The sequence below is a fragment of the Dufourea novaeangliae genome, unplaced genomic scaffold, assembly GCF_001272555.1.
Source record: "Dufourea novaeangliae isolate 0120121106 unplaced genomic scaffold, ASM127255v1 scaffold124, whole genome shotgun sequence".
Lineage (NCBI taxonomy): Eukaryota > Metazoa > Arthropoda > Insecta > Hymenoptera > Halictidae > Dufourea > Dufourea novaeangliae.
This window is the reverse complement of record NW_015374010.1, coordinates 834,821-855,150: the sequence shown is the minus strand read 5'-3', so window position 1 is coordinate 855,150 and position 20,330 is coordinate 834,821. Positions and strand designations below refer to the sequence as shown.

Genomic DNA, 20,330 nt, shown 5'->3' with positions numbered 1-20,330 from the left:
AAGATAAGTGAACAGGATACTTCAGTGATTATTGCTCATTAGCAGCTGAATGACATACCGTAAATTGAATGCAATCGGTAATTGCACGTTTTCTGTTCACAAACGTAGAGTATTTACTCCAACTTTATCTTTAAACTCTCAGAATTTTCCACGATAGAATGAAATTTCTGTTCAAGTCTCGTGTCGACTGAACAGCCGCAAAGAATCTCTTAATCTGCATAAATCTTTGTCAGGAAGAACGTTCAAGTCTCTGACGTAACACGTGTTCGTATGAAATTTATGGTCTCGAGAACCTTTAATCCCGAAGCAGGAAACGATTGTCCCCCGAGAAAGTTTAGAAAACGATCGCTAGAGAAATGCACTTTCACGTGTGTTACGTAACGAGTGCAGTCACGACTGGTCGGTAAGGATACGTGTCTTATACCGCCGGGCACTTTTTGCAAACGATGCTTTTCCTGGAGAAAGCTATCTCACGACTAGCCTCGGGCGAAATCTAGCTTCTACATCCACGGGCGTAGCTAGGTTATCAATCACGGGGGTAGGGGTGAAATTTATCCTCAGGCAAATTTCATATTACTCGAAAAGAATTTTAGATTTTTTAAAAAATAGGTAATATTAATTAATATAATCCCCTAGGGGATGGGGAGGGTAGAAAAAAATTGATTTTAAGGTAAATTTCATAATATTACTCTAAATGGATTTTAGATTTATTTGTAAATATAAAATATTAGTACAATGTAACATTTTTTTTCCTGCGGGGGTTGGGGCAGGTCAAAATTTATCTTAAAATAAATTTCAGAATAATACTTTAGATGGATTTTAGATTTTCAAAAAATACCAAATACTAGTTGATAGAATATTTTTTATTCTCTGGGAAGGGGGGGAGGGGCAAAATCCAATTTTTCCTTTAGTGTAGAGCAAAGGCCACTTTGTTCCCTCAAGGGAGAGCGAATGCCCCTCCCTCCTGGCTACGCCCATTGCTACATCCAACAATACCGTATTTCTGGTCTCGACTCGTCCAGCTATTAGACCCTCCTGCAAAACTTTCATTTCGTCTGAAACGAATATGTATACTTTTATGTAACAGCTGAACCTGAGTCTCACGTTCGCTTGCATGTCCTCGGCCACGTCTCTTGTCCGTCGACTCGGCGAACCGTCGCTGGTGTATTTATAGAACGCGTACACGATTGATATTGCAACCCGTCGGAATTGCACGCTGGATATCAGCGTTTCCGGTATCACGTTATCGCGGCGTACGTGAGAGAACGGATACGCTCTGTTCCGAGGTGTTTGAGGGTGTTCCGATTGGATTACGCGGTTAACACAGCTTGTAACCGAAAATAGACTATCCGATAACTTGGTAAATGTCAGACGACTTTGTATAGACAATTCTACAGGAAACATTATCTTTGGATTGGCGAATGGTTCGATGGTGGACTCATCTTTGTACCATATATTGTAAAAATTATTGGTTGATACTCTATAAAAAATAAGTGAAATTTTGTGCTGCGGAGCATTCTTGTTTGTTATCTCAACTTTTAAGAATCATTGATGGTGATACAGTGTTATCTCTTAATAATTCTCAACCTATCAGTTTATATTAAATTGTTCTAGGAATCAAATAATACTTCGGTACTGATAATGTTTCGAAACATCGGTATAAGTAGAAGTTGTTAATTATGGTCAGACATCGTTACAGATCAGTACTTTACACGTTGACTGCCGACTACGAGATAACTCGTGGTTGAAACATTGTAAAGAGGCTGGATTCTTTAAATATCATTACAAGTTGTTGTGTAAAATTAATGTTTAACGTCTCGTTAACTGTTTAAAGGTCAGGATGACAGTTTTACGATACTGCTGTTTTTCACAATGTACCTATTATTCGAATAAAATTCTGCCCAACCCTGGTTCTCGATGAACTTCTACAGTACAAAATTTCTAATTCAAACGATTCGTCATTCGAAGGTTAAATTAGCAACCGAAGTTACATTACGCATAATTAACGAACCAATTCCATCAATCATCCAGCCAGTAGATGTTATGAGTAGTTCACGTCACCGATCGCGATTGCTTTGTTGGTAAAAGTCCTTTAAGCAACGTCTAGAGGCTGTAATAGGCCACGGTGAGCCAGTATCGAAACAACACATCGTCCTTAATGTATCCCATCAATCCCCTCAGAACAACAAAAACATATATGTATTAATTTTTGTTTTTGGATATCTGTCCGCTAGATAAGATTAGAGATGTCTCTTTGCATATTGTTACATGTAATCTCTATATGAACATAGCAATGAAGCCCTACCGCAGCCAATCAGCAAAAGAAAGGATAAAGAGCACAAGAAGAAGAAGTCGAAGACGATATTGGCTGTTAACGTCGAGGCGGATATCGCCTTGAAAAACGCCGGCACGCAGCCGGAGCCACTGTCCTATAATGTTGTCGCCCCGTCGAAACCTATTCTCGAAAAGAAACCAGGTTGGTTGCGATTCACAGCTCGATCTGGAAAGAAGTGCACGTTAACTGTAGTGTTTTTTGAGATTTTATATACTTATCTTGTTCTCGTCGACACACGTTCGCTCGACGAGACCTTCGATTACGAAAGAATACCACGTGAAAATTGCAGGGATAAAGATCGAATTATTGTCACGGTCTGCCATTACGTTTGCTTGTACTACTGACACACCTGACCGTCCTGGAATAAGGTAGATGTACCAATTACTGCCACCTTAAAATTGTAGCGTAACTTCGTATATTCATTTTACGTGTTGTTTAACCGAAAAACGTCTCAGTTTAAAACATAATATTATTTAATATCTCCTTCGTTTAAATGGATAATTTTTTACGTTAAATATGAAGAATTAATTCATAATTAATTAAAATCTCCGAACAATCCCAGTGTCCCTATAACCGTCACCTCAAAAATTAAACTAATTCTTATATACTTTAACAATTCATTTTGTACAATTGATGTAGGATGAATAGTAAAAATACAGCTCTCTCTTTACTATGATTATTGTCATCACTTTCTACGTACGTAGTCCCGTTTTTAATGCTTAAATTGCAGTTTCAGTTTTTAATATTAATTTTTAAATACCAGAATCCTAATTTAATTATAAAATTTTTTTGTACACAATTCTTTATACGTTATGTTGTTATTCAGGAGAATAAATAAAGTGATTGTGTTAGGGATACTGACAGTAATTGGGACATTTACGCTATCTGTGTCTGTTGCGCAGACACGGTGGGAATTGGTTGGAGTAGGAAAATTCGAATGCTTTCTCGTGTGTTGCTGTGTAATACGCGAAGAAACGAAGAATCCTTTGAAAACCGAGGAAGGTAATCGAGGTCTTATGTAACAATTTGGTTTCGTGCATTCTTTCCTGCAGTCAAGTTTCGTTTACTTCACAACCAAAGGCTTCGAACGATCAGCCCTTGTCCACATCATCTATCATATTCACCTTAGTCCGTCGAATCCGTTGATTAATCCTGAAAGTAACTGTGATTCTATTCCATTTTCGTTCAAACTTTGAATCTTATCGTGGTTGTTGGTTTAATTTGCACCGAAACGGATTCGATAAATCGATCCTCGAGTTCGGAGACTCTGTTGTAAGCTTTTTCGCGTCTAGCTCAAGTTTAATTTTTGAAAAGTTGTATTGCAATGTAAATTACAAAAAGTAGTTGTATAATATTTACTTAAATATACGCTTCTACAGGTTGCGACCGAAAGAATGATACAAGCATGAAGGAGATTATTCTGCAAGCAGAACTAAGTCGAGAATGTGGAATAAATTATTTTCGTATAATTTTTCATTTTCATGGTATATAACCGAATTCGAAAATCTACTGGATACTCGTGTAATTGAATACATAGGACTTATCTAACTCGTCTGTCCATTGCATTCCGTTTCTACTGATTTCCAGCACGACTACACGCGTTTCAGATGAATTTTCAAATTCGATTTTCTCGAAACTTAAGCCTCGGATGACAAAATTTTATTCCACAGTTTCGACTTCTTTTTGCATAAGGAATCATATGCTGTCTGCTTGTATCATCCTTTTGGCCGCATCCTCTGTAACACAAAGAATTAGTCAACATCGAAGAAAATTAACCCCATGTGTTGAAGTGGAACAAATTAAATCCACTTATTGAAGAAACTTTCTCGGTGATCAACGTTGGCGTTCGACCTTGCTCCAACGTCGTGCACGGTAGAATCTCTTAATTGATCACGACCAATATTAATTTCAGCGTACGGATACGATTACGCAAGCTCGTAATTGCCCATCGAAATAACACCGTCCATCGACTGCGCCTATAAAAGATTGGGTTTTTTAAGCGTCGACGGGGACAGCTGCCAAAGCAGATAGCTAGACTGAAATATTCTAAACGTTTATCAAGCCGTCATCTTCTGCTTGTTTTACATAATCACGCTCGGTACTATTCCGTAGACAAAGGACAGGATCGGGAGTACCATCTATCTTTCTCTTTCTTTCTCTGTTTCGTTCTCTCGATCAACGGGTCCGACTGCAGCAATGGCGATCCGCGGATTCAGCCGTGTTTTATATAACGTCGAGAAGCGCTACCGATTTACGTAATTATTTATATAATTTTTAATAAACCGTATCGAACGTACGAACGGATTCTCACGTGTACCAGGCTTTTTTCGTCGATTCGTTACGAGCTAAACCCCCGATTCGCTGCTGTTCACTGATACAGTTCGTTGCACGGCGAGAAAACTGCATTTGCAAGTTTTTTCATTTTCATCGGATTTACAAGATACGACATTTCTCTTTCACCGATTAGAGGCCGCCAGAAGATCGGACACGCGCGCGTAAAAAAATCCTCGGGCGTGTAAAAATGTTTTTCTTATTTTTTTATTAACTCCTTATTCTTATTTACAATCTGTCTTGGTGACAATAAGCGTGTAAAAATGTGACGGTATAATCCTGGCAAAGATGTAGCGTGGTCGTAAATTAAGGGGTCATTCTACTTTGACGGCCGAAAAAGTCTATATTTAGGGATTTTTTTCCTAGAATCACCCTTTTTTCGGTTGCATCACCAGTTACGGGACACCCTGTATATATCACTCTATGAACGGTTAATGAAACGAGATCGAGATTCGAGAAGTGAAAATTGCCTCGGTATCAACCCCTCGATGTGTTACACACTTATCAGAGCTTTGAAATTGAACTTTTTCAGTGGTATATTTCTCTTCTTTTATCGTTTCCTTTCTGTCAGTTCCGTTTAGAATGATCTAGAGCTTCCAGTTCGTTACTCCTCTCGTGGATCGTCGCGTTGGACTAAGGAAACATTCAAATCTCCTTCCATCCTTCGTCGATTCATTATTCATGCAGCAGATTACATGTTACACGTTTCTTGGACGTCCCCCCACTACCTACCTTGTCAGTTGCCAGATGTCTTCGATCGAATATCTTTTCTTCCATCGCCGGATACGTCTGCACAGGATGTTTGTGTTTCCTGAACGTTCCGTTGTGTTCGTATAGGAAACGATTCACCTAACTTTGACGATCAATTAACTTTGCGTTTATACGGGGATATTTTTGAAGTGAACGTTACATGACTTCACAGGTTGCATAAGCTTTAATTACTTGCTTTGTAGTCGGTTAACTGGAGAGATTCGGGTCACAGAACATATAAAGACTGTCGTGAATGTCATGTAGATTGCAGAATAATTCTGTAACATTGAGTGTGTTGGTTTGTCGGTACGTAGTTTCAATTCAAAATGCCATTTTCTGTCTTTGAGCACGATCAAAATAACGTTGATTATGGCGAACAGTGCAGAATATTACCGAATGCCATTACACCTAATGGAAAAAAATGCCATGATCAAAATCGTCGTGAATCTTCTGTAAAATACATGTTTCATTGTGTTACATACAATGAATAAAACTTCAGTGATCATTAGACTCTGGATGTATTTATGCAAGTTGTTAATCCCATAGGCTATTTCATAAAATCCAAGATAAGATCAAAGATAAACCAACTGCATTTATTAAGAAACACATAAAGTGAACCCTAGAACGCATACATCGTTTCAACGTGGAGATTTATTTTTTAAGACACTGCTTTATTATAATAGTTGCATTATAATATTATTTAATATGTGATAATGTTATTTGTTTTTTTTTATTATTAAAACGTATATCTACCAACCTAAAGACATCAAAATAATTACAACTTTTAGAGTCCAGTGGAGTATTCAATTACCCCTGTTTGCGTTCCAGGACTAAGAATAAAATAAACACTTAATTAATGCATATTAACACTAGAACTAACTTTCTTTCTAACTTCGAATCCTCACTTTTAGAGTAACTTTCCTTTCACACGCATTTCCATATAAATGAAGATTTTACAAACAGTTACGTGAATCGTCTCCAATATCCGTTCCCTAAAATACATACCCATCGGGGACGTCTATGGAACGTCTTTCAGAACGTGATCGTGCTTCCTGCGTATGAACACTGTCCATATGTCCTCTGCCCCTTCCGCCATCAGCTAAAAAAATCACGGGCATTTGTGTTCGCGAGAAACGCAATCTAACGAAGAGAATTTTTGTTGGGTGTGTTATACAAGAAGAAGTAACCACTGTAGAATTGGTGGACGCAACGGATCCTGGCGAGCACAACAGCGATACTATCACCGATCCGGAAGCGGGACTTGCTTCTCGCACGAATCCCCTGGATGATTCCATCTCTCAAGCCAACGTTAGTATTTTCAACAACAAAAAAACGAACGCAAACGCGGGCGACAAAAACACTGCACGCACGTGTACGCAGGTCATAATCACGTAAACTAGATAACTGTGGTAGAAGGAGACACGTAGATTACGAGACAGTAATTATGTCACTCGAGACTTGCACTTACAAGGGGAGAACACCAATTATCCGACTTCGATTTTAACGGGGTTTTCTAAGATGATAGTATACAAGTTCCTAATCGTAGTCGGACAGTTGGGTTCCTTTCTTTGTTAGGGAAGTCCAGGATCGGCCATGCTCGGAAACGCAACAGGCTTACCAGTTTGCAATCTTAACCGTAGTATATAATGCTTGACACGATGCGATTTACCAAAATTTCATTCACTGGGTCTCTTTAAACGATGTACCGTTTGGGTATGAGTGATTTAACAAAACGGTAGTATGATTGTTTGCAAGGGTCTGGTGACGTTAATGCATGGAGAAGGGAGGTTTATCGGGCACTGATGGTAGACAACACCTCGATGAGCGATCAGACTAACTGAATCTTCTTAGGAAGTATAATCCCTTTCCTTCTGATATATTTTTTTTAATTTTATACTAATATAACACGGTATTGGTTTAAAGTAGTATGAATTGAGTGAAATGCCACTAATCGAATTGATGCTGGTATTAAAATGCCCACTAATAAGGTGTACAGTAACAAGCAAACTCGACTTCTGTTGGGGGAAAAAGCGGCGTAGCTAGAATTTTTTTCTGATTACCTTTCAATTGATGTTGCAGGATTATTAGTTAAGTAGAATGTAAAAGTTAAATAGCTTAATTCTAATACAATTTTACTTAATACTTGAACGTAATGAGGATAGTATTGTATTTTTTGTACTTAGTTGCATTGCATATTTCATTTCGGCCCATGTATTTATTTTTTATAATATAAGATTTTACCAACTGACGAATGTTTTTTTTTTATATATTTCCACAACTTCGGGATGGGGGGGCAGGCTCACCCTGGCCTCTACCTAGTTACGCCAATGCGTAGGGGTAAGAGCCACCTAACACTTGGTAAATTTATTTCATGTATTGAAATAAATGTTAAATCGAATGTTAATTTGGCATAAATTTCAGTAATTCCCAGACCAAGTGGTAAGAGGCCCTTCTCCTACGCCGCTTTTTCCCCTAGGGGAAGCCGAGTTTGTTCGTGAGGTTATAGAATGGTAAATAAAACGGAACACGTAGTAAAGGATAGCTTTTCCTTTAATGTTCCGACATGTATTTAATTTGTTTGTTTCATTGTCTGGTTTCACATGTTGTTTAATGTTATATTGTTTATTTTTATGTGTCCTGTTCCGTGTCAAGATCAAAGAAGATTCTGGAATAGTAAGATGAAGCTCTTTCCTCCTTGTATAATATTTTCATATTCAACGAACGGAAGTTCCATGAATATGATAGACGCATAATATGTCCCGCTATAAATCGATCTAAAAATTTGCACGTTACCGTTGCGTACATGTTAGTAAATCATGTATAATACAACGAAAACGAGAGCATTGTAGCGACGAGTTCGCTGTACAAGCTACGGTTAGTAGATCCGGAAACGATAAGTCGTCGAGATTTCTTTCTTGGTACCGAACCTTGATGACATAGATTAAGTGTCATCTACGTGGTAATATCGGCTTCCCATGGTTCATTTGGTATTGCGGGTCTGTCGTGATCCACACATCTCTGACACGTTTTGCTTGTATCCTGTAGGAGGGATTTTGCGCGGTGATTTCGATGCATGACGGCCTTGTGTTGTACACAACTCCCTCGATATGTACAGCTCTAGCATATCCGAAGGACGCGTGGATCGGTCGGTCGTTCATCGATTACGTGCATCCCAGGGACAAGACGACTCTGGCCGATCAGATCACCAGTGGTATTATTTCGCCCCAGGAAGATAGTCCGAAAGGTATGACTTAAAGTTTCTCGTGATTGATAAATGGTCCATGACCATAATGACCCGTATTTATTACGTGATGCATGATTAGAAATAAGTGTAAGATAAAAACTAGTAATAATTTATTGTAACGGACGTAATTTGACGAAAGAACATATTTTAATAAAGTCGAATTTAATCATAATTAAGATTAAAATTGAAAAGAAGAAGAAAGAAAGAAAGAAAAATGAATATAAGAATATATATGCATATAGATAAAGTTACGTTTGCAAAAATTTCATACTAGAAATTACAGTAGAAAAATATCCTTTTGTCGATTCTACCAAGAATAAAAAATATCGTAATAAAATTATGATTGAACTATCTCGAACGAAAATTCTCGTATTTTCTCCTGTGTCCAGTATTTTTATAATTTCATTAATTTAACAATACGATTGTTGTATTTTTGCAGGTATTAACGGCAGAAGAGCAAGCTTATTTTGCGGATTGAGAAAATATACAAAGTCCGCCGTTCACCAATCGATCGGTTACCGTAAGGAGGCAAGATCGAATTTGTACCTTCCGTTCCACCTGACGTTGTCGTTCCGAGATTTTCGGGACCGTGCGACTGAGCAACAACACAAAGCAATGTTCCTGGTGGTTACAGCCCAACCCGTTCATTCTGCATATAAAGGTAGTACGGTTGCAGATCTTCGAGGAGTGTCGACTGACGAAAAGATTCGATCGATTCTGTCTGAAATATTCTCGCTATGTGTTCGATCATTTATACAGAGTGTCCCAAAATAGCTTCGATTCCCGGAAATAAGGGGTTCCTGGGATGATTTTAAACAACTTTTTCCTTAGCAAAAAATTTTATCCGAGGCTTTGTTAGCGAGATATTAACGAAAAATCCCGACCAATCAGAGCTCGGCCGGCAGGCTCGCGCTCTGCGAATCGAGCTGTTTGCTTTTTAACACGTGCCATTTAAAACTAAAACAATTTCATATGGAAGGTAGCGTTAACCCGGCAATAGAGAAAGAGAGAGATCGAGAATGACCCCGACCTTCTTATTATCGTTATCCGTAGCGCCAGAAGAAACGATAATATCTTCGATATTCACGACCCGCCACACCGCGACGTGCCACCTATCCCATGTTGATCCCGACGTAGTCCATTACTTTGGATATCTACCTCAGGATATGGTTGGCCGTTCGCTGTTTGACTTCTACCATCCCGAGGATCTGCCCTTCATCAAAGACATCTATGAGACTGTGAGCATGCGCCCCAGAACAACACAAAAACAAAAAAAAAAAAAAAAATAAAACACAAGCTTCACATAGGTTTCGATTGAGTATAACGTTTGATACAAACAAAAAGTACAAAAAAAAATCGAAAGTACAAAATGATAGTAGAAAAAAAACAGAAATATATAAAAAAATCCGCAGAACCAAAGTGTGCAAGCAAGCGAATCCCGAGAACCAAACACGTCGAACGGAGATGTGTGATAAATCATTTTTTTTTTTCGTTCCCTCTTTACTCCATAATATACTTTAACACGTGTATCGTTGAACAGGTGATCAGGCTCGAAGGTGCGTCCTTCAGATCGAAACCCTACAGGTTCGAAGTGCAGAACGGCGGCTACGTAGTCCTCGAAACCGAGTGGTCGTCTTTTATCAATCCCTGGACAAAAAAACTAGAGTTTGTCGTAGGTCAACACAGAGTACTGAAAGGCCCGACGAATCCGGATGTGTTTCGCGACCCTAATTTGAACGAGCACGGCCAGGTGGTCAACATCAGTGAGGAGGTGCTCAAGGAGGCGAAAATCATACAGGGAGAGATACGTACACTTTTGGATGAGGTACGTCTACCAACACGATGATGATCCCTCCCGATCCAGCGGTATAGTTTAGCGGTATTTTTTCTAAATCGTGTACGCCGACGATTTAGATTCCTATCGAAAAGGTAAAACTCGAAGTCACGTTGCCGTATGTACGATCGATTGTCGCTCTTTTATCGCGTTAATTCTGTTATCAGAAGATCTTTCATTGTATTTCACAATAATCTATGGTTTATACATGCATAAAATCCGCAGTCTAGTTATGTATAACAGAATATCACGATACTATAAGATCGATTTTTATAAAGGGTGAACCAAAAAAAAAAGGTTCATAACTTTCAGGATAGATAGTGTTTGCCAAATGATGAAGAAGAGTCGTAATAAACATGGGTCGAAAAATGAATATTTTCAAGTGTCCCGTGTAACCCCGTGTCCGAAATGAAATTCATATTCTCGAACGACTGTGTCCGCTCAATCCCCAAATTTTTCTCTTTTGTTCTATCGTACGTCTGCGCAGAACATCCAAAGAAAGTCAGATATAACCGAGCTCGACGTGTCAAAGAGGTGCAAGGACCTACCGTCCTTCATGGAAAATCTGCTCCAGGAGACGAGGGCGACTGGTCTCGCGAAAGATGTGCTAGCTGCCGACGACAGGAGTTTTTCGGTGACTATTAGCTACGTTTTAGTATCGCCGACACATACCTATTTATGGTAGTAATTACGCTATAACGCGCACTCTGATGGTATGCTAAAACAAAGAGTATACTAACTATTCTATACGTATATATTATATATATATATATTATATATTACCCACGTTACGCTTACGACAACAGAACGTGGAATGTATTAAAGATCTTACTGTTAGATCCTGTAAACACATCGTATTCAAACGATTGTATTTTCGTTTCGATCCGTTTAACATTGTTTTCGAACTCGTTGGCACTTCCGTCTATATGTAGATTGTCCTCCATTTGTGGTCGTTGTTCAGTTAGCTTTAACCCCTTAGCTGCGGAGGATCTACATAAGGATTCACGAAAACACGGAACGTACTCTTATATTTATACTCTATTTTTATGAAAATTGTACCAATAGGGTAGTGAGATTTTCCAAACACGATTTTTTTTAGTGATAATTTTTAGTAATCCGAATTACGTACAATTGAAACTAGTTCGAATGGTGTCGTGCTCGAACTCATTTTTATTGAAAAAGCGACTCTACTGTATATAACTTCGTTACACTCGTCAGAAGAGGTTACTATATCTTACTTTCATAGCCAAACAACCAAGTAAAAATCATCTGATTGATCTATGAATGGTCTTCGTATTTAAGGGGTTAAGTTCATTAGGTTCTAATTTTGCTTTGCGTTATTTTCTTTATCTTAAACGGTATCGTGTACTATTTCAATCTCCATAGAGAAAACAACACGAACGTATCGTATCGAAAGTGCATCGTAATTGTGTACGGCACGGTAGAGGAAAAAAGAAATTAGCACGTCTTCGTTAAGAGCGATCATTCGAAAGTTACTCGCTGTTCGGGATTGGCGACGAACATTTTGAGATACGAGGAAAATTTTTTTTTTATAAAATTAATTTAAAAAAATTTATTTTTAACACGATTCAATCTTCGGATAATTTCTTCTAAGAAGGCGAGATAGTTTTGAATCGTCGCTTCACGCCGTTATTCCAGAGCGATCGATGTTTTGTTTTATTGCTTTACATAATGATCCCAAAACGATTAATTTTTCGTTTCGTTTGATCCGTATCGCAAGAATTTCTTTTTTCCTTACTGGTCCCTTCAGGCAAGCATGACGTAAGTAGAGTGTAACCGACATAGGCGGAGGGCTGGGAAAAGTTCCATGCTAATATATCTCTTCGCGAAGCAACCAGAAACGTTTTACACGTGATCACGAAACGAATTTTCAGGAATAGAATTTCGTCGATGAAACGAATCTGAGATTCTCGTTGCTTCCGAACGATATGTCGTAGAATTTATTAGATGAATTTTTGGAAAGCTGGTCGACACAAAGAAAGGTGCACAGCGATTGATTAAACATTTTACAGCCTGGTGTCACGATCGTAAAACCGGATGGTCGTCACGCAAAAAAAAAAATTAACTCTAAAGCCCACGAATGTTAATCACGAGTTAGGGTATTCACGCACATCTGCTACCGTTAATTCCTTGCGTGGCTAGTCATAAGTAAAGCACAAATCGGACGTGATCAGAAAAATACTGAGGTATCACGATGAGAACAGAGAACAGAAAATAAAACAGAAACAATCTACCAAATTGTTTTGTACATAGACACCGACGGAGGGCAAAGTGAAAATTGTTTAGGTCCGTTGGTGGATAGCGTCAATTTCAAAACCTTGTAGGAACGTTATTGGTAAGTCAATTTACGTTTTTTTTTCTTCATTCAATATATTATTCGTTAAAGTTTACACTCAATTTAAAAAAGATCAAATTTCAGAACTACTTTATTTTTTTAAATCGACCTCGATTGTACCAGTTTGGAACATACAAGTAGCTAAATTAAGTTCCGTATTATTATCGACAAACAGAGGTACCGATGGATCATGGAAAACGCAAGAATATCCCTAAAAAAATTGTATATTCAACTCCTTACTGTGTTCACTGGTCTCGAATTTCTACGTTCAACGGAGTGGTCATCGTGTCCTCTCGAGAACTGATAACGTAATCGAGTCCCAGTCTTTTATTGTCTATGATGCTTTGTTTATCTAACCAACAGCACATTGAGTACGAGACGTCGCCTGTATTTCTTTTTGACGGTTTCACGTATGTTTTGTTGATCGAGAAATTTGTTATCTTCGCTTATTTTCTCGTAGTTCTCAATGAAACATGTACTGTCCATTGTTGTGTTCTCTCGTGATTGATGGATAATAATCTTCTTCATCGCGTCTAACTTGGGGAACATTTTTTCTTCTTTTATGTTCAGTCCCAAGGTTTTCTTTCGTTTCGAACTCTCTTTGAGTGATCTTTTGTATCAGTATGACATCGATTGTGCCTCAAGTCTGTTAATGGATTTACCACGACAAGGGAATTCGATGCATTACATTGTCTAGATATGGATTACGAACCTTTACTTTTAATAGTTGATATAGAATATCTTGTTTTATTAATATAGGTATTTAACCCTCGAAAGGTGGACGGTTCTGATAGTACCGAAGGGTGAGTCCGTTTGGACCCTCATACATTATTCCTTCTAAATGCACTTTTGAACTTTCGTTGTGAATTCTTTTTTTTCCATTTAAATGAAATATAAACAACTAACAGCTTGAATTATTTATCGAAAAGCTCGTAATGGAAACGAGTATAATAAGTTACCAAGAACCGAACACAGGATACGTTATAACGGTTAGAAGTGTATTGATTAATTATTGCAATATGACGTTCGTGACCAGAGAGATCCGGTCTGTCTGTGTGTGCCTCTTCACTTACAAGGTTTTGAAACTAACGAGGTGATACGAGGGAACGAGAACAGGAGGATAGAGGAGTCCGTCGAAACGTGCACGACTGGCGGTCACGTTTTCCCCCGGAGTTACGACGAGCAGAATAAATTCTCGCCTATCGATCGTTCCTCGTCGTCCGAGCGTGAGACTGTGTGTATAGCGATCTTTGAAATTAATATTCCCCGTGATATCGTAATGCATAAATTGTTCAAATAAATTCCTGGCGATCTCCAAAATTATTCTTTTTTAAATCTGGACATTTCAATCATTCAAATCGTCGATTCTCCGTTATATATCGCAAATTCAGAGGGAAACAATGACAAGCATTTCTGAGTGAATAGGGTATTGAGGGTTGGAGGAGGATGTTCGAAACGTGAGGACAACGGCCATGGAAGGCAACCATTCGATCGTAGCAGTTGGAAGCAATTATAACGGGATTGTCGCTGGTCTGGAGAAATTAGTAGACGAGCCGATTGGTTACTTCAGTGTGCTGTAGTTATTGCATTTTTGTTGTCACGTGGATGGACTTAACCACGGGTTCCTTGCTAACCCGCCTTGCACACACACAGGTCCTCGCTTGCTACATTCATTTTCCAATGGCTGTGATCAAAGGCTACGCGGGGGTAATCGTACTAATGGTACCGTAGTCGAAAGAGCCGAAAAAGAAAACTAAAACGGTAACATTAAACCACTCCGTCGCGTGCCTCTAACGCAACGCAACGCAATTATGCAAAACAACTGACAGTGACGAAAATCATGTGACAACTCACTCTAAGGCGCTACAATATACTTGTGAAGGGATCACGCAATCCCGTGTTACAGGAGCACGACAGCGTGATGCTCGGTGAGATATCGCCCCATCACGAGTACGACGACAGTAAATCGTCCACTGAGACACCGCCGAGCTACAATCAGCTGAACTACAACGAGAATATCGAGCGGTTCTTTAAGAGCAAACCGCTGGCCGCCACCATATACGGCAGCGACGAGGAGAACATTAATTCGAGCAACGACGAGGGAGAGAAGACCAGTCCGAATTCGGCAGGTTAGACACTTTTTTCAATAATATTTACTCGAATAATGCGAATACATTTAACTAAAAACGGGTTACTCGAAACCGCCCGGAACTTCGAAAAGAAAAAAAGGGGTTGGTAAAGTTTAAAAAGAATTTTCTTTTATACGATATCTCATTGAATCAGTAGTAAATCAAAGTAAACAAATTTCGGTTTGAATTCAGACTCTGTAAATTAACCATGTCCGTAAATATCTGCAGTCTGTTTATGATTATTCATTGAAAATTCTTTAAGTGTAATGCAAAATGGAAAAACTAATAAAATTTTCTTCGATTGGGGAGTTTTTTTTTTAAAGAAGATTTCTTCTACTGCATGATACGTAATGTATTATGTATTGTTGTTGACAGCAAGGAAATGCATGTCGCCAATAAACGGAAGCGGTGCAAGCGGCAGCGGTAGCGCGGAGAATCTCAGCAGCGGTTCAACAAACAACCAAACCAGTTCAGCGAGCCGAGACAACACCTCCAATACAACCAGCAACACTACCACCACGGAGAGCTTCAAACCTCCCACCCTGACCGAATCTCTATTGAATCGTCACAACGAGGACATGGAGAAGTTAATGATGCAGAAACACCGAGAACTCCGTTCGAGTATTAAGAACAGCGACAAACTGAAGGATTCACGGATAAAAATAACCACCGAGAAGATGAATACAGACCTGAACGTTCATTCCGCCAGTCAGGGTCACGGAGTGAAGAGAACCGGTAGCCACAGTTGGGAGGGAGACAGTTTCAAAGTGAGTATACCACAATGTTTCATTTGTAAAATCCATAGAGAGCTCGTGATACACAGGGTATATAATTGGAGTCATTTTGGAGTTTTATAGTTGGATAGTTTACCGGAACAAGTGTTAAACAAAGGCATAACGTCTGTGTTAGGGACTTCATTAGACTAAAAATAAAAACAGAACTTCATTGCTTCAGCAAAAAAAGAAAAAGCTAAATTCATTTACGGAAGATCAGTTGAGTTGAACGTTCCATAGTTTGAGTCAATTTTATCCGAGTATAGGGTAAGAAAATATTATTAACACTTTGCTGGCGGGAGAATTTTTGTGTTTGCAAATGTACGACTTTAGGTGTTCTAAAAATATTTAGAAATCACTACTTTTATTCGTCGAACGTTATATACAGGAAAAGCAATTTTTCCCTACTTTTTACTATTCTAGTTCTTATTTTAGAAAGACGTGCTATTACGTTAACCGACGTCAAAGTGTTAAGTATGTACGAACACGTGTGATTCCGTTGTGTCAGGTTTCGAAGCATGAAGAGATGTCGAGGACAAGCAACGCGGGTCAGTTTCCTACAAACGTTACCACGACATTCACAAGCATGAGCGTCGATCAATCAACTGTTATTCAAACAGGTGGTAATATAAACCTGTGGCAGCCGCTCTCGGTTACCGTGCCGCCCCCACCGCCTGCTCAACAATGCAATGTGCCAGAAAAGTAAATTTTCTGTACAACAAATTAAATGAAAATATCGAGGTTCAGTTAATTACACTGGTCAACAAAATTTAACTTTTTTTTTGTCTTCGAACATCCAGTAGCTGATTCTTATAAATTCTTCTGTGCTGATTACGAATCTGTAAACAGTTGTTTGCCATCACCCTCAGTTTCCGAGAAATTTGATTTAAACAAAAATTTCAAATTTTCACCTTCGAACATTTCCTGTGCTCAAACATTAATAGTTATTTTGTTCGGGAGACTTTACAGAATAATTTGACGCAACAATCAACTAAATAACTATTAATGTTTGAGCAGAGGAAATGTTCAAAGTTGAAAATTTGCATTTTTTTGAAAAATCAAATTTCTCGGAAACTGAGGGTGATGGCAAAAAAATTTTTACGGATTCGTAATCAGCACAGAAGAATCTATAAGAATCAGTGTAAATGTTCTTTGAAACAAAAATCATGTTGACCAGTGTTATCGAAATACGTAACGATTCGCGGTCCTGTTGATATTTTAGCGCCAGTTCACAAGCAATACCCAGATTACCAGTACTGCCGCCGATGATACCAGTGTACTACGTGCCGGTTCCGCACACTACCGAGCCCGCGGTATTATCGCCCATACAGGAGAAGCTTAGCCAACCTCAATCAATCCAACATCCACCGATCAATCCTTACGTATCCAGTACGTATGTTCTAATTCAAGAATCAATTGAGAATAAAGAATAAAGAGAAAGATAGTGAGAGGAAGAAGCACTAGAAAAATAAGTAAATACACACCCCAACAGAAATTGTCAAACAAAAAACAATTAAACCAAGAATTCTATCGTACACTTTCTTTTGTCATTTTATATGTAATTCTGATCTTAAATCTTTTTACTCCCTAAGAGCATAAAGAAATATGTAATATCACACTCTTGTAGCGTCCAAAGAGAATTATTACATAATTTTCTTTAATCGTTACGTGTCCGCAAGTAGAACACAAGAGAAGTTACTAGAAGACTGTTGGATGACGATGCAGAAGTACAAATGAAATTAAATTGGAAAGTAAAAATCAACGTGATTACATATTTCTCGAATTATTTTCATAGTGTTCGTGCCAGTGTCGTACGTCACCACAGCAATGGCCGGACTGATCTATCCTCCAGTGATCGGTGCTCCACCATCGGGCATGATGTACAGGCCTTTCGTGAGCCCAGAACAGACGCCAGCTCCCCGAGACACTAATCTATCCAACGTCGACAAATGTTTAGATAGAAAACGACCGGCCAGCCAAGCGACGAGCGTTAAAGCAGAGCCTGGCAGCATCATGGCGATGTCCGAATCCTCGAAAAAAGTAAACCGATCACGTCTGATATTAACCCCAGATCACTACATCTAACATAAAAATTATCACTTCAAATTTGCGATTCTCAGAAATGATGACGAAAGATAGCCTCGGACTTAATGTCTACGCAAAGACTGGAGGGAGAGCGAGTTTATGTGCTCGGAAGTACGTGTGAAGGGGAAGTGCCTCGCGTGGCAATATGTTTAGTGGCAATATAGTTAGAGTCTACTGTAAAATATCACGTGTTTCCTTTCAGTCGTCATTTTTACGAATGATTAGTACTAACGGATAATTTAGCGATCTAGGGTTAATGTTTCCTTGAATTATCCCGAACGTTTATGTATATACTGATGGTTTTATAATAATTAGGTACTATCACCCGGGGAACTGTTCTCGTCTTGTGTGAGCAACGACGGAGGTTGCTCGAGCTTAGTGGACGCATCGACGCCGGTGAATCCGAAAGTCCACAAACATAATGATTACAGCGTCGACGAATCGAGTTCGTCGAGCTTTTACAGTAGTTTCTTGTACAAGAGCAGCGAGAGCAGCTGCAACCCGGACCAGAAACCAACGGAGTATTTGCCTGAGGTGTGTAATTGTATTGCTTGGATACATTAGAAATAGCATGTAGCACTATCTACTAACTAGAGTTAGAAAATATTTAGACCAAGAAGCTGTAGGACTAGACTTGTAGTGATGGATTATCGTAGGTAGTGGAGTTTATTAATTTGAAAGGGAACGATTGTTTACAGAACAACGCGAAGCAACAACAGGACAAGCGAAGAAAAGAGCCCCCGTGGCTCGAAGGTGTCCAATTGACCCCAGAATTGATATACGAGTATCAGGTACACCCGAAAACACTGCAAGAAGTACTTGAAGCTGATATGGATGCCTTAAAAACTTTGAATCAGCCCCTGTTGGTGAACGATCAGCTGGGCCAACTCTATCTGGACCTGGAGGTCGAAGGTTTCGAGACCAAGCTCGTCCTCGAAGACGGAATGACATCCAGCGGGAGCGACAGCGGGAGCAGTAACGGAAGCTGGACAGCGGGGACGATGTCTCAGGTAAAACAGTTTCAAGGTCTTATGTTAAGTTCACAGAGCACATAGGTATACAGTAATTTTAGGACAATTGTACATTATCGCTTTTACTTACGAGGAAAAAGAAAGAAGCATACACTACCACAAGTTGTTGTTGTTATCAACATTTTATATTTTTTCTGATTAATTTTGCATTGACGATCGCGAAATCGTTTGAAAGAAAATTATTTATATGTTTGTACTACATACACATATATATTTAATATGAATGCTTGAAAGGAATGGCAAAATAAATTTGTGTGCATTTATTTATTTGAACAGTATACATTGAAACAGCATGATTTATCACTTGGTGTTAGAATTTAAATACAAGTGAAAAATAGAATACAAAACCCAGGATTTTTAATCATGTTTACGACGATGGTGAATGAGATAACCATTATTTAATGTACATAGGATCGTTTTCGTTTCTTCGAGAATGCACACGAATTTATATTATAGAATACGATAGAAGCGATTTTTTTTGTAGAAAGAATCGCGCACATCTTACAGACACATGTTTGTCATGTCAGCCCCTTAGGTTCAGGTTTCTTAAGAGATTATTTTTAACCATGTTAGAATTGAGAGTTCTAAACCGACATACACTACAAGCTTCTTAATCGACTTGGTGAGTACTGTTTACCGTTTAATCCTGAGACTGTCTTACATAACACTGTCATATTTTTTAATACGTTCAATAATTTATTATATGTATATCGCGTGATAAAAGAAAAAAAAAAAGAGGGACAAGTTTTATCAGTTTCGAAAGTCGAGTAGTGGAGAGTCCGATGGAGGTCTTGACTAAACGAACAAGATATCTTGTTTGCAGCAAATGCATGGGAGGAGAATGGTGAAGTACGGTAAATTCGTGATGATACACGAAGAGAACGCCCCGTTGCCACCTGCGCTGCCATCGAAACCGTACCTTGCCAGCCATTATAGGAACGATGTTGTGACGACCAATTCGTGACTCAACGCTGTGTCTAGGTTCGAAGGTTTCGTCTGCAATGCCGTGCTTCGAATTTGTGTCTGGTACTCGAGTTACAATTGGCCGCTGCGTACAACTCCGGTATCGTTTGACCGACTTCGCTGCTACAATCGCGTGTCGGATTTCGAAGCAGGTAAAATCACTGTCCTGTGTCGCGCGTGAACACATTTAAGAACAATATTTCCATTATTTTTCTTTTACGTATAATCTTAGTTATTTGAACAAAGAAAACGCATATTCGTTCATTCTCTTATATGCATACGTCATTGTTATTGTACTGGGGGCCAGTATAAAGTTCGTAGCGTTTCAGACGCGGTGTTTCTATATTTTTATTTCGCCGTCGAATAATGTTTATCTAAATGAAACCTAGATACATTCGATACACTACTTAGATACCAATATGTAACGAAAGATTAAAATAGAGACTGAGTCATATGTTCCGTAAAGAAATATTATTATTTATATTCAGTTCACTGTTGT

At 38.8% G+C, this 20,330-nt stretch overlaps 1 protein-coding gene across 1 annotated transcript in view; it reads left to right on the top strand.

Annotated features, from left to right (window-relative positions):
- Positions 1-19,832, top strand: part of LOC107188317 (period circadian protein) — a 29,877-nt gene extending 10,045 nt beyond the window's left edge. Inside the window, exons 3-17 of the mRNA XM_015576593.1 lie at positions 2,292-2,476; positions 6,594-6,724; positions 8,462-8,660; positions 9,100-9,321; positions 9,714-9,898; positions 10,201-10,485; positions 10,982-11,128; positions 14,757-14,979; positions 15,355-15,746; positions 16,261-16,454; positions 16,975-17,141; positions 17,548-17,792; positions 18,153-18,371; positions 18,536-18,847; positions 19,692-19,832. Coding sequence (XP_015432079.1) covers positions 2,292-2,476; positions 6,594-6,724; positions 8,462-8,660; positions 9,100-9,321; positions 9,714-9,898; positions 10,201-10,485; positions 10,982-11,128; positions 14,757-14,979; positions 15,355-15,746; positions 16,261-16,454; positions 16,975-17,141; positions 17,548-17,792; positions 18,153-18,371; positions 18,536-18,847; positions 19,692-19,832 — 3,247 coding nt within the window. The remainder of the gene's footprint in view (positions 1-2,291; positions 2,477-6,593; positions 6,725-8,461; positions 8,661-9,099; positions 9,322-9,713; positions 9,899-10,200; positions 10,486-10,981; positions 11,129-14,756; positions 14,980-15,354; positions 15,747-16,260; positions 16,455-16,974; positions 17,142-17,547; positions 17,793-18,152; positions 18,372-18,535; positions 18,848-19,691) is intronic.
- Positions 19,833-20,330: the final 498 nt, after the last annotated feature.